Below are 14,813 nucleotides of genomic sequence, written 5' to 3' on the forward strand. Positions count from 1 at the left end.
ATTTATTTATAAACATTATTCTTATTGATTTTAATGACCGTGTATGAAATATAACTATTTACAATATAATTTTTATTACTGCTTCTATACACATGCAACAATGTCAAGATAGAATTATCTAATTTATAACAAATTTTTAGAATATAATTATATATTTTATAGCTACCATCAAAATTAACTTTTATTACTTTTGGTTTAGTATGAAGGCACATATTTGGATAATACATTAGTTTAACTACTTGAATTTAAGTAATTTTCTAAATTAAAGTACACAGAACATCAACATTTGGTTAAATTAAAGACAAACTTAAAGAGAGCTATAAAATTGCTTTCTTATGTAGTTTTTATCCAATGGCTTCTAGAAAATTTGCAAATCCATATTGAAAAATAAGTTTTTAAACATAAAACTGAAAAAAATAGTTTTAAATAAAAACCTAATTTTACATATTTCTCAATACAAGTATAGAAAACTAATTTGTTTAATAGATTTGAATTAGATATTCCTCTCGTGGAAATGAACCCCCTGAACTGTATACATTGGCAATTACACATCTAATTCGCTTATCAATAACTATTATCATCAATAATAATTTATAAGTTTAAAAAATGAATGTGTCTAAAAATCACCACAACCTTCTTAATAATATTGTTATAGCTATCAACGTACGGTTTTATAAAAATATTCTCCTAGCAATACAAGGCAACTGGCTTATCATACATACTATTATAAATAAGAGGTGATGTATTTCTGTCTGTCAGTGTGTTTGTATGAAATACACTAAAAAATATCGAACCGAATGGGCTCAAATTGGATAGAAAATGCTACACCTCCGAGGATACACATAAAACTATCTTCCCTTCAAAAGTGACCTAGAATTCTGCCCCGCGGGCTTTCAAAACTTCTGAGGTGAGAGTTTTAAAATTAAATATTGATTGGTCTCCATGGTAACAAAGAACAAACCCACAATGTTTAAATGTAAACAATCAGAATTGTAAACATAAATTTGATTTTTCACATTTCCATGCAGCTGGGGCCCATTTCATAATAAACTACAAGTTACAACTTGTAACTTGTAATTTCCATTAGATTTGCATTGGGCGATCAGCTGATTTACGAGTAATATTAGTTTGTACTTTATTATGAAATGGGCCCCTGGTCCAAAAATATTAAATACTGCATTAAGTTTTGAAATAGTATTTTGCAGTGTCTTACCCAGTGTTTTAAGTAGACAAAAATATTCCGAAGGCAACATTAAAAAACAACTCGGTTCATTATGACGCAAACTTTACCTTCCTAATCTAACCTAACTTTAAAACACTTAATACAGCCCCGAATCAACATAAAGAACGCTCTTATCCTAATATGCCTAAATAAGGACTAGGTGTAAGTGGTCAGCCAGCCCATTTATATCCCAGTAATGAGACGAAATTGTCTCTAAAGGAAACATTAATTGGCTAATAAATCACTTTAGAAGTGTTTCTATAGCCAATGATAATTTTCTATACTTTAATCAATGATAAGCGATTCTTAAATCTTGCCATCATTTATCAACTTGCTTCACTTCACCTTCACTTATGTTAAAAGCGAATTGACACCATTGTTGATTGACAGATGTCCAAAATAGGTAATATTTGATCAGCTAGAAGTATTCATTTGCGTTAAAAATTATGGTATAATGGGAGGCTGATACAACTTTGCCTTAAGATATCAAGATTAAAGATTCGTTCGAAGGTACGTGTATCCATAAATACATCGTAGGCTTCTGTTTCTTCAGATTAATCCTAACACAGTAGCACCGGAAAAATAATGTTTCGCAATTGAGCAAACATTCCTAACCAAATCTCTCACACTTGACTACATTGCTCAGAATACTATGGTCTACCCCATCTTCATTTACGGTATTATTCGTATAATATCAAGACTCTACATGAACGAATTTCTAAGCGGCCCAGTCACTTCTCTGGCGTCGTTCTAAATGAGTCAGGACACTGAGCCGCTGTTTCGTCAACTAGGAGGTGTTTTAGTTTGAGCCTTTTAGTAATATGTAAGTAATATTTGTTGAAAAAGATAAATAAGATATGTAAATGCATAATTTATAATTTGTTGATGCCAGAATAATATATATTGTAAACTTAATATGTTCAGGTAAATATGTTGAGCCAAAAAGAGGGAGGTAATTAATAATTTGTACGGTCTTGACTATTCTGGTTGGTTGCATCCATATCCACTAGAGTGCACTTCGTATAGTTCTATCCATCAAACATCGCAAATGTAAACAGTTCCATCCGTCAAACATGTCAAATGTAAACTTGAATTATATTAAAATGAAAAGTAAAAGAGACATATTTTCCTTTAAGAGAGACGGAAAAACATTACAGTGGTGATCTATATGTGATTCTGGACAACCTCATGACAATATTACTTAAAAATCCCAGATTTCCGTAAACTAGGAATTTACCACGTCCAGCACTAGGCTGCGCTGTTTGGACGCGGTGAGGAGTTCTGTTTAGTTTATGAACTTATGAAAAAAGAAAATTAAAATACGAATTGACGTCTTTGTAAATTTATCCCTTTGACAATTTGCTAAATGTGTTTTTATGTTATCTTGTTTGTTCTTACCATAACCTAAACTAAGTAGACCGCAGCATAACTAACCTAACCTAACCACAGCTGCGTAGTGTGTGAAAAGTCATGAAAATCATACATTCGATATTTATGACTCACGAAAAGTACACCTGAGTCGATAAAATATCGAACTTATATTTCATCAAAAATATTGTAGACTCTCTTCGGAACTTTACCCAACTACGCTAGGGTTGTAAATAAGCCAATATTATGTCAACATGTTTTTATTTGGTTGATTAATCTTTTTCATTGATAAGTCTATCCGAAAATCCCAGTAAGTCTTTTGTACCAAGGCGCTTGGACGTTCATTGCAGCGTCACTAGTCCAATCACTTGGACAACTGACTTCACCAGGAGCGTACCGACGAATATTAACCTCATCTTTTTCATTAAAGTCCACAAACTGAAGCCAAATGTCCATTTTATAACAGTATCCATTTTTTTGTTGGAACACCAGTGTAAATTCTTTGTCTGCATCAGGGTATTTCTCTACTTTCTTTATGTTGATGTACATTCCTTCAACTCCATGTTTACATGAGTCGAGAGGTAACCTTTCCAAGATTATTTCTTCATACATTATAAATCCTACTGATATTTTATCTCCAGCCGGGATCGTGTTGTATTGTTGGCAAATGAGTTTGAGGCCAGTTTTGAAAGTGTTGATGACAGGTCTTTCAATAGGATCACCATGTACGTGAAATTCCATGATTTCGCCATCTCCCCGTGGTAATAAGTATGCTATAAAACACAGTAAATTCATTATAGCAAAATAATTAAATATATTTTTTTTAATTTTAGTTTTCTTATTTATTGTAAAAGACAATCTATAGAACAGTTTATTAGAATACATTTAATACACATAGAGCACAGTTCTATCAAATGCTAGTTTTCAACTATATTCTAACAACCGTTGTAGATAATAAATCTAGTTCGAGAAACCGGTGTTATTTTAATCGTGAATACTTACCCCTTTCAGAATTTTCAGCACCCTGAAAAAAATGAAATGACAATTTTTAGTAAGAGGTAGGCTGCTGTAATAATTATCATACTACTATTATAAATGTGAAAGTTTGTGTGTTTGTTTGTTTGTTTGTTTGAAGTTCAATCACGCTTTAACTACTGGACGGATTGGGCTGAAATTTGGCATAATGATAGCTCACAATTCCCGATTAACATATAAGCCTATTCTTATCTCAAAAGTCCTTCCGGGCTCCGCCCCAGTGGCTCTATGGATCCCTATGTTAACCTTATGAGTATTCACATTTAAAAGGAATTAAAGAATTTAGTCAGCTGTTTCAACTAAACAAGTTGGTTCTATGATATGCAATAGCATTAAAACGTTAAGGTATTCTCGGTTAACCCCCGCTTACTGCTGAGAATGTACAACACATGCCTGTGCGAAGGGGTTTTCCCAACTCCTTGGAAAAGGGCTAGGCTTGTGCTAATCAGCAAGGGGAAAGGTGACCCGAATATGCCGTCGTCTTACAGACCCCTCTGTATGTTGGATGTGGCCGGAAAACTTTTCGAGAAACTGATCCGCTGCCGCCTGACGTCTGCCGTGGAAGCTGCCGGAGATTTGTCTCCTCGTCAGTACGGCTTCAGAAAGGGTCGGTCAACAATCGACGCGATATCCGAGGTACACAGAGCGGTAGAGCGTGCCGAGAGCTTCAATCATTACTCTCGCCGTATCGTGCTTCTTGTTACGCTAGATGTCAAGAATGCTTTTAACTCGGCGAGATGGGTCGATATGTTGAGCGCGTTGAGGAACAGCTTCCGCGTACCAGCATATCTGTTGAGGCTGATCGAGGACTACCTGCGCTGCAGAACTCTTAATTACGAAACTAAAGATGGTTCGCGGACGATGGATGTTACTTCCGGTGCCGCGCAAGGTTCGATACTCGGCCCAGATTTGTGGAACGCTGCCTACGACAGCCTTCTGAGATCTGAGATGCCAGAGGAGACCGTTTTAGTTGGGTACGCCGATGACGTTGCAGCCCTCATTGCTGCACGCAACGTTGAGCTAGCCCAACTGAAACTGAACCAAGTCATGCGCGTTGTAAACGCCTGGATGACTGATCATGGTCTGACACTCGCTCTGAGTAAGACAGAGATCGTCATCCTCACGAAAAAACGGATTGAAACCATCGTTCCGCTACGAGTTGGGAACGTAGTTGTCCAAACCACGCGAACCGCCAAGTACCTTGGTGTCATGGTGGACAACAAGTTGAGCTGGAGGGACCAGATCTTCCGTACGGCGGACAAGGCTGCTAGGAGTGTCGCTGCTCTTAGTAGGCTTATGGCCAATGTCGGTGGTCCCCGGTCCAGCCGTAGAAGACTACTGATGTCTGCAGTCCAGTCCGTGCTTCTCTACGGCTCTGAGGTGTGGGCAGACGCGCTTAACAAGGAGGCGTATAGGTTGAGGCTCGCACGAGTGCAGCGTCAGGCGGCACTCAGGGTCGCTTCCGCGTACCGTACGGTGTCCGAACCGGCCGTTTTGGTGATCGCTGGAGTTATCCCAGTCAAACTCTTGGCAGCGGAGAGGAAGGCAATCTACCAGAGACAAGGCTACATCGGAAAGGACGCTGCAAGAACAGAAGAGCGCTCCCGCACTTTTCAGATGTGGCAAGAAAGCTGGGAAAGGGAGACTCGAGGACGTTGGACTGCCAGACTCATCAGGCAGGTCCAACCGTGGGTAGAACGGCGGCACGGTGAGGTTGACTATTACCTCGCGCAGTTCTTGTCAGGTCACGGCTATTTTCAGTCGTACCTGCACTTGATGGCCAAAACGAATTCACCTGACTGCATTTACTGCCCATGCATTCCCGACGAGGCGGAACACACTTTTTTCCGCTGTCCACAATGGGATATGCTTCGCCAGGAGGCCATTCAACATCTTGGGGTGCTGTCGATTGAATCGATCTGTGAGACCTTGCTGAAGAGTGAGGACAACTGGGACTGCTGGTCGCACTTTGTCCGGAATGTCCTTCAAGCTAAAAAGAATGATCTAGATCGGAACATAGTCTAGATTTGATAAGAAATAAACGGCTAGACACGGCGTAAGCCCCTCGGGCGTAGGCAAACTTGGCCTAGTTCTGATGAAGTGCGACAAGTGTTCCCAGGCTAGTGTCCGAAGAGTAGAGGAGGTTTTTAGTGGGTAGTCTCTGGGCCTTAAGCCCGTTGGAGTCCCACACTACAGGCTAGCAACCTGTGTGCATAAATGCATTTTCCCACCTCTCCCTAAAAAAAAAAAAAAAAAAAAAAAAAAACTTTAAGGTTTACCAACAGGGTACAACACGATTAGGCCATTTTTTGTTTGAATGTTTGACAATAACTAATTGAACTAAGCAGCAACAAAAGCTGTGATACGCAATGAGAACTATCAAAGTAGGATTGTTTACAGTTTTTTTAGGCCTAAATGCCCATTTAATGAATCATTTGTGATATTGTGCAAAGGTTTGATAATTTGTTTTCTATTGTTTAGGTGCAGTAGTAGAGCATTATGGCTATGTTAAATGTGTTATACTATAGCATACCGTAAACTTCAAGAACCAAATTTTATCAAACTGTGTCGTCCCCCATAGCAAACACAAAGCTTGAGTATGACTGCAATAAACATTTTACTCTTATATGCCAACCCCGTACGAAGGACGGGTACTCTGCTAGTATGTTTATCTAAACGTGATTTAAATCATAGGGAGTTACCTAAAGATAAGTTTTTTAATAGTATATTTAATCACTGGGGTAAAAAGTGACTCTCTACCAATCGAGTTCAAGTTTTAAGATCGAGATGAAGCCGAGGTGTATAGTAATATTATAGCGATACTCCCTGGTGTGGATTAACGTCCGCACAGGTAATACGACTATGCGCATTACTATCCTGATAATTACACCAAATTCGTTAATACAATCAAAATGTGGTTATGATTCCATTATAAACTACCTACTACTGTAGGTCCCCGGACTATTAATTATCAGCTCTGTGTCTAAGGAATATGTCGGTCTTAGCCACTAGATCGCGCCACTAATCCTACACTTTCATAAAATCTTGATTAAAATACCTACATTTGGTAGGTGTTATTAGACGTATCTTTTATTTACTTTCTGTAATTCAATAACAATTACAAAGCTGATCAAGAAGTTATTCATAAATTTGATCTTACTTTACTTTTATTTGGACATTTTTCGTTCCCTTTAGGGTAAATAAGTGCAATAACAATGGTAAAAAACCACATCTCTGTTATGCCTATATAACAGCATAGACTAACCAACACAAGTAGACTTCTCATCCCATTGTAAATTTTGAAGCTCTTTTTTCATGTCTGGTGAAACTGATCGCTAGTGTCGACGAAATTTTGTTTCTATTATTTTAGGGATAATTTCATGATTAGTGCTTTACTGTTTAGTTATATAAATAGTGGACGAGTTAATGTTTATAATTAGATCGTTTTATTTAATAAAACGTGGTTTTTAATTACTGAAATTACAAGAAACAAATTGTAAACAAAACATAAATTGGCTTCAGCTATTTCATAAGGATGATACATCTACTAAGGGCATATGTTTTATCTGTGTATGTTTTATCTGTGTATGGTTTTATCTATGAACAGTTGCCGATATATTTATTACTAGTGGCTTGTGGGGACATAAGTTACAATCATCATACTACAATCCTTACATTAATTACAATTTGGTGTAACAGTTTGCAACGCTGAAATGTTATACTATAAATAAAGTGCAGTTGAAGCCTCATGGACTTCTTTTAATATAAAATGTATCTAACAATAAAATTACAACCACATTCAAGACATTCCTGGCTTTTGCAAGACCATATGGATTGGTTGAGATGTATTTTGTCACATTGACTTACGTATTACAGTAGGCAGTTAAACTTACAGTCTCAGCCCCATTGCAATCCGTCATTTTTCCGGGCCCTCTCTCCAATGCGGGATAGTGAAGATCGATGACTACCGTGTATGTTCTGGTGACACAACTATATTTCCGACCTTTCCCCTCCACAGTAAACCTGTAGATGATGTTGAATTCAAACTTAGTAAGTTCGGGTGTGAAACTCCAAGTCGGATCGTCCTGTACAAAAATGTTTTCCAACAATTGATTGCAACCAAACTCTTTGCTTTTGTCTACGTTCAATCTATCTATGAAGTATCCTTCTGAGCCGTATACAAACATTATCAATTCATTTTTCACTTCTACGCATTTAAGAAGTAAAGTCTTTCCAGGTACGAGTTTAAGGTTTTTCTCAGTGATTCCACTTTTCAGATTATCCTGTGGGTCGTTCTGCTTCGGCAAGGTTTGGCGTGACTCATAAAACGCATGTTTTTGTAGAGGAAAGTCCACAACTGAAAGATAAATATACGGCTTCATTAAAAATAATAATATCATTATCAAAGAAAGAGTGATGCTTTAATATTGTTACGAAAAAACTGTAAACACCTTTGTAATGGTAAAAGTAAAAGTAAATAGACTTGTTTTGTTTGTTTGTAATAATAATCAATTTACATGCGTTTTTATGTAGCTTATTGTTTTTGAATTTGGTAGAAAATTTCAAAGTATGTTAGTTGTTTTTGATAACTTCCAAAAAAGAATGATTTAATTTTACATTTTTATAAGAATGTTTTAAAAGTCGTGTTCACGTAATGTAAACCCATACAAAACTTGATTTAATGTAGATTTTTGTTATAAATATACAAGTAGTAAAAGATTAGTAGAAATCACCGATGTCAATGAATTTCAAATAGAATTCTAAATTATTCAATTCAAAATATAAACGATAAGTGTTGGTTTATAGTTAGATTTGAACTACACTATAATAGATTTATATACCCAAAGACGTGTTAAAAGTTGTCGTTAAAATGAATTATATTAGAAATATCTTACTAATATTATAAATGTGAAAGTTTGTGTGTTTGTTTGAAGTTCAATCACCCATTAACTACTATAGTCCTCGCCACCCTAAGTTGAGGCAGCCAAAGGCCGCACGGCGTATATCTAGTCCGGCCTTTGGCTGCCTCAACTTAGGGTGGCGAGGACTATAGACAGATTGGGCTGAAATTTGGCATGATGATACCTCACGTTCCCGATTAACATATAGGCATATTCTTATCTCAAAAAATCATTCAGGCTCCACCCCAGTGGCTCTGCAGTTCCCCGTGTTAACCTTATAGGAAAATAAAGAATTAGTCAGCTGTTCCAGCTAAAAAAGTTAGTTCTATGATATGCAAAAACATTAAAAAGTTACAAGATTTACCAACAGGGTGCAGCACTATAACCTTTTTGCATTTATGAAAACAGCTAATTTGAACTAAGCAGCAACAAAAAACTGTGATATGCAATGAGAACTGTCAAAGTAGGATTGTTCTGAAAATTTGTGATTTTTTGCGGATTTTTAATCATTTATATTTCTCTATTGTTGAGGTGAAAAGGTAGAGCATTATAGCTATAGCAAATGTGTAATACAATTAATAGTGGTACCGTAAATTTAAAAAAGCAAATGTTATCAAACTGTGTCCACCCCATTGCAAACGCAAAGCTCGAGTATATGCCAACCCCGTACGAAGGGCGGGTACTCTGCTAGTGATTTTATAAAAGAAAATAATTACAAGAATTGTATTAATCTACTAAGATAACTAAAAATAACAATTCGTGTACTAAAAAAAACGTATGTATGAAATGACAGTTCGATATGTCTTTGTTGATGAATTTCAAATGAATTAACTACAACCGTTCACAGCAATATTATTTTTTATGATTTGGGTTAAATTAGAACGATAGCTAAAGCCTAAGATTATTATTGAAGACCTACCCTGTAAATTGAAATCATAAACAAATCTGAATCAGTACCGGTATTACAAAAAAAAAAAGAAAAAAAAAAAAACATACATAGAAGGCGATACTCACTACGACTAGACTAAACATAATTTAAGTAAAGCTCAAAGGACCTTTAAGACCCAAACGCCTAGGTACTAACTATTTAATATTTTTTTAAGACACAAAATGAAATTCATCACCAACCAAACATTCTATTGACTGATGCTGTAATTAAAATGAATCTTTTCCCCCTTTTATATCATTAGTAAGTAACTTAAAAATGACTGATACACATAAAAAATGACTGGACGTAGAAATGTCCTCCTAAGATTAAATTGGGGACTGTGGATGAGTTTAAAGCATTTGTGGATATATTTTGAAAGAAGGATAAAATATAATAAAAGCTATGGGAAAGTCAGTTTATTATATATACTTAACTAGCTCTTACCCACGGGCTTCACCCCGTTTGACATCATAAGTATTAATAAAACTATTGATTGGTTAAGTTAATCTGAAATAAATAAAATACAGTAAAAGAAACAAATAATCACACCTGATTTTAATAAGGTATGAAAGAATAACAAACAAATAAGTACAGCTGAGGTATTTTTAACATTAGGTACATGAAAAGTTCCCTTTCGAAAGGAATTACGACTTTAAAGGGCAATTTAGGACATAATGGATAGTTTTGCGCAAGGTTGTTGGGGTATTGACTTGTAGTTTTCTCAAAAGTTCATGGGTACTTTTTGCTTTATATATAGATATATATTTGCAAAACGGTCTGTATTTGATTTTAAATACTAATCTGATTACTCTTTTGTACTTTCAAGGCCCTTAGTTCGACGGTTGTCAATGCCCCAAACTAGCTCTATATTGTATAAACAATCCTGATATAAGCTATCAGAAGGACACGTCTGCCTTGATGTCAGGAGAGGTTATAAAGGACATTACTACTGGTAGTGGGAAATCTGCAGTACATTTTGTCAATGACAACTCCTAAAAATTTCACACTCAAACTAGGAAAGTTAACATTTACCACGTCATAAATGGGTTCAAATATTCCAAGTTCCATGTGGGTTTTAGTTTAGAGCAGACTCACGCTCGAACAAACAAACCCACACACGCGCGTGCACGCACACACACATACATTCTGTGACCTAAGTTTTAAAATACCGTCTAAATAAAGGAATATTGATTTAACAAACATCAGTGTTACCATGGCCTATACTGTTCGCCCCCCACAATAATCCAGCTAAGCTCTGACGTATCTGCAACAGTATAATCACATTTCAGATTGAACACAATCTTAAACGTAAACATTTTAATCCTAAACATTAACGTAGAAGGATAACATCAAAGTATGATCTGATGTATGACATGATGTCATGCTGACGTGATGCGACAAACACATGATCGAAGAAAAATACACAACATAACAAACGTTTGGTGCCGTTAAATAGAACTAATTAAATTTAAAAATCCGTTATTGTTCTTTTCAAATACAATAGGTACAATAAATACATCTGTATAAGCTAAGGTTGTACATAATAATTTCACAACATAAATCTAACTAATTAGCCTATAATATTATAGAACAATAAAGCCCTGAGGTTACAGAACCTAATTATAATTAAAACCTAATTAAATTTAACATAATCTTTTTGAATTTTTAGCAAACTTCCCTGTTGAAAAGAATCTATTACCGTAGGTGACGACAAGACCTAAACCTGGGCGCGAGAAATTCGTACATGGATGTTTTAGAAATAAAGACAACGGAGGAAAACACTGTAGAGGTCGTACGGAACGAGGTGAAGCTTGGAGGGGAATAGTGGTGTGGTGGGGGAAGTGTCGCTATGCGAGGCGACGATCGGCTCGTCTCTTACCCCCACCATGGATTTCCCCGCTTTAGACCGTTCCCGCCGAAAATCTCAGGCTTCACCTCGTTCCGCACGACCTCTACATTCTTAATTCCCTTGCTATATTTATACAGGGTGGGAAAAAAGTCCCAGGACGATTAAATATTTTAAAAATAAATAAAGATAGAACTTTAAAACTCTGTACACATTTACTGGGTATTGTCATAATTTTAACACATGATACACTACCTCTTCAGGGGGACGGCCCACTAGGAGTCAGAAGAACATGTTTAATGTAAATACAGGTTGATAAGAAAATCACGTTAAAGACCTTTACTAGTAGAATACTAGGGCACAAATTTGAACTCAAACGGACTACCGAGTCAAAAATGGCAGCCGTTCAAAGATTTCTTGAATCTCCCATTTTAAATATTTGAACGGCTACCACAACTTCTAGCGGGTGCCGCCCTGAGGGGGATGAATACAATAGCAATGCAAATTTAATGCATCTTTGAATAGCTATGATTTTTTACTCCGTCGTAACATTGAGTTTGGATATGCCACGTTGTAAAAGACCTTTAATTTAATATTCATATCAACCTATGCTTACATTTAAAATGTTCTTCTGACTCCTAGAGGACCTTCCCCCTAAAGAGGCAGGGTTTCTTTGAATAATGTGTTAAAAATGATCTTGATGTCCAGTAACTGTGTACCAAGTTCTGAAGCTCTATCTATATTACTTTTTGAAATATTATCCGTACTGGGACTTTTTTCCACCCTGTATTAGTGCAGCATCATTGTTTAACACAGTATAGCAAAATTAACCATCTGCCTGTTATACGAATCCCCTGTATAATGAATCCACAACTGATACACATGCCGTACAACACCCCATGGATTACAAATGCACAGTATTCTTGGCTTGTACAGAATCTCAAGCTTTGCTTACACTATTGAACAGGTGACATTTTAACCCTTCAAGCTCCAAGCTGTAGAAGTGCACGTTGTAACAATTACTTAAATGGCAGCCTTTTACACTACGATGGCTGGTGACGTAGATCTACGCATGACTTACACAAACACAACTATTAGGTATAAAAAACTTATGTTTTGAAATTAAAAATAAACACGATATAAATTATAATATAAGGGTGGAACGAAGTTAGTGGTAAAAAATTTTACACGTTAAACTACTTAGCATTGGTGATAAAATGGCACTAATTTAGATTCCTATACCCTCACAAGTGACTGGTAACGTGGATGGTGACGTGCCTGGTGACGTGGATGGTGACGTGTCTGGTGACGTGGATGGTGACGAGACTGACGACGTTGATGGTGACGTGGCTGGTGACGTGGATGGTGACGTGGATGGCGACGAGGCTGGCGACGTGGCTGACGACGTATATGGTGACGTGGCTGGTGACGAGGCTGGTGACGTGGAAGACTACATTGATGGTGACGTGACCTGCTACGTGGCTTGTGACATGGATGGCGACGTGGCTGGTTACGTGGCCTGCTACGTGGCTGGCGAGGTGGCTGACGACTTATATGGTGACGTGGCTGGTGACGAGGCTGGTGACGTGGCTGGTGACATGGATGGTGACGTGGCTGGTGACGTGGATGGTGACGTGGCTGATGACGCAGTCTGCTACACGATGGTTTTGCTACGTGGATGGTGACGTGACTGGCGACGAGGCTAGCGACGTGGCTGGCGACGTGGCTGGTGACGTGGCTGCCGACGTGACTGGCGACGTGGATGTTGACATGGCTGACGACGTGACTGGCGACGTGGATGTTGACATGGCTGACGACGTGGCTGACGAACCGGCTTCCATTCGTGGCTAGCCACCGTAGTGTAATAGGGTCCTTACATAATACTGCACTGTGACAAAAAATATTGTTCATCACACGGACAAAATGTATCTTTTCAACACTCGCTCATCATCCAACGTCGGCTTCACCTCAATCGTAAAACTTGAACTCGGATAGAAAAGAGTCACGTTTCACACTAGAGAAGAAATAACATATTTTTAGGTTTTAATTGGGTCTTGTGATTGAAGAACAGCTGATCCTTAAGTTAAATGTTCATCTACAAACAGACAGAAATTTAATGGCGATTTTTTTTTTTAAATGGTTTGTTAAATAGCTTTATTGTATGATAAAACGCAAATAATATTGCCTCTGCAACCAGACACTAACTGACACGACTAATATAGGCGCTTTGCCAATTAAATGGATTAAAAGTTATTTAAAAGACAACAACAACTATCTTAGGTTAATATTTATTACAAAGTGACATAATTTTGGTTTAAAAATGGGAACATAAAAAAATATATAATCTTTTAAGAATAAAAAATTTGTTGGTTAAAAGTTTGGATCTTAAATCGAAAACTATATGAAACTAAATTAATAGACTCGAATCACACGTGTAATTCATGCTATTCGATATCAAAAAATACCCCCGCCGCAGCAAACCTACAGACTAAGCGAATTTCCATTTGACTGATTTGATTTACACTGAAATGTCTACTTACAAATATAACATTTATTCCCGATTTCAATAGAATTAGTTTAACAAGTACTTAGGTTTGCTGCATCAGGGAGGGTAAAACTGTTTTTTTTTTTGTAAAATGTTAATAGTTAGTAAGAAATAAAAACATTTTCCAAATTTGATCAAAATATGTTCATAAACAAGCAAACTACAACAGTTTACTTATTCTCCATAAGAATAACGTGGGAATTTTAAATTTACAATTTTTTGGAATTTTCTCCGTAACCATTAGGCGCATAATAACGCTTCAATATACTAAATTATTTGTTTTTTGAAGCTCTACAAAATGGTTTGGAAAGAAATTGCTAAATTTTATGTTTTTTCAGTCAAAAATGGGAAAAACCTATTTTTACCCCATAAAACCCCCCGTAAACCCCCGTTCCCATGGTCCGATCATGCTGGATCGCGAACTCGTTCGAATAAACGTAGGTTTACACGTTTATACCAAATTTCATCAAAATCGGATCATTTTTGCTCGAGTTATCGTGCTAACGGACACATATATATATATATATATATAAATATATATATATATATATATGAATTTGAACGGATGGTGTTTTTGGCCTCTAGGGACCTCAAAACGAAAAAAAAAATCAGTCCCGCGTCCAGGTCTTACCATGAGTACTACGGTAATAGCTTATTCCCTATATGGGAAATTCGCTAACAACACATAAAAACTAAATGTTTATTAAATTACAAAAAAATTTATGGAAATTAGTATATAGAATAGAATAGAATAGAATAGAATAGAATTAGTATATAGAAGATACAATCTTACCAGAAATGCCCCAAAAACCACAGTCAATATAAGTTTCATAGTACAGGCATACGGGTCGAACTAAACTTGCACATGTTTCTGGATCTCTGGATGTATGTAGTAAAATTACTATTAATTGCCTATTAAGTGGCATAATCGATCTGACAAAAATATGGCGCCAATAAGCTTCATCAAC

General features: G+C 36.6%; 1 protein-coding gene across 1 annotated transcript; it reads right to left on the reverse strand.

Moving 5' to 3' along the window:
- Nucleotides 1-1,838: 1,838 nt before the first annotated feature.
- Nucleotides 1,839-14,725, reverse strand: LOC128983484 (uncharacterized). Its single transcript, XM_054402781.1, has 5 exons — nt 14,639-14,725; nt 10,667-10,718; nt 7,519-7,982; nt 3,593-3,614; nt 1,839-3,363 (listed from the first exon to the last, which is right to left on the reverse strand). Exons 1-5 carry the CDS (start codon nt 14,675-14,677, stop codon nt 2,885-2,887), a joined length of 1,056 nt encoding a protein of 351 aa, XP_054258756.1. The 5' UTR covers nt 14,678-14,725; the 3' UTR covers nt 1,839-2,884.
- Between the last annotated feature and the right edge of the window lie 88 nt (nt 14,726-14,813).

The sequence above is a fragment of the Macrosteles quadrilineatus genome, unplaced genomic scaffold (genome assembly GCF_028750875.1).
Source record: "Macrosteles quadrilineatus isolate MER2022 unplaced genomic scaffold, UCM_ALF_1.0 Scaffold_1__1_contigs__length_201487025, whole genome shotgun sequence".
In the NCBI taxonomy this organism is placed as follows: domain Eukaryota; kingdom Metazoa; phylum Arthropoda; class Insecta; order Hemiptera; family Cicadellidae; genus Macrosteles; species Macrosteles quadrilineatus.

Excerpts from the sequence above, each read along its gene's own strand:
- LOC128983484 (XM_054402781.1), bottom strand. The coding sequence starts at position 14,677 with ATGAAACTTATATTGACTGTGGTTTTTGGGGCATTTCTG. Across the intron at positions 10,719-14,638 it reads TGGTTTTTGGGGCATTTCTG|ATACGTCAGAGCTTAGCTGG; the intron begins GTAAGATTGTAT and ends ATACTGTTGCAG. Across the intron at positions 7,983-10,666 it reads GGCGAACAGTATAGGCCATG|TTGTGGACTTTCCTCTACAA; the intron begins GTAACACTGATG and ends TTTATCTTTCAG.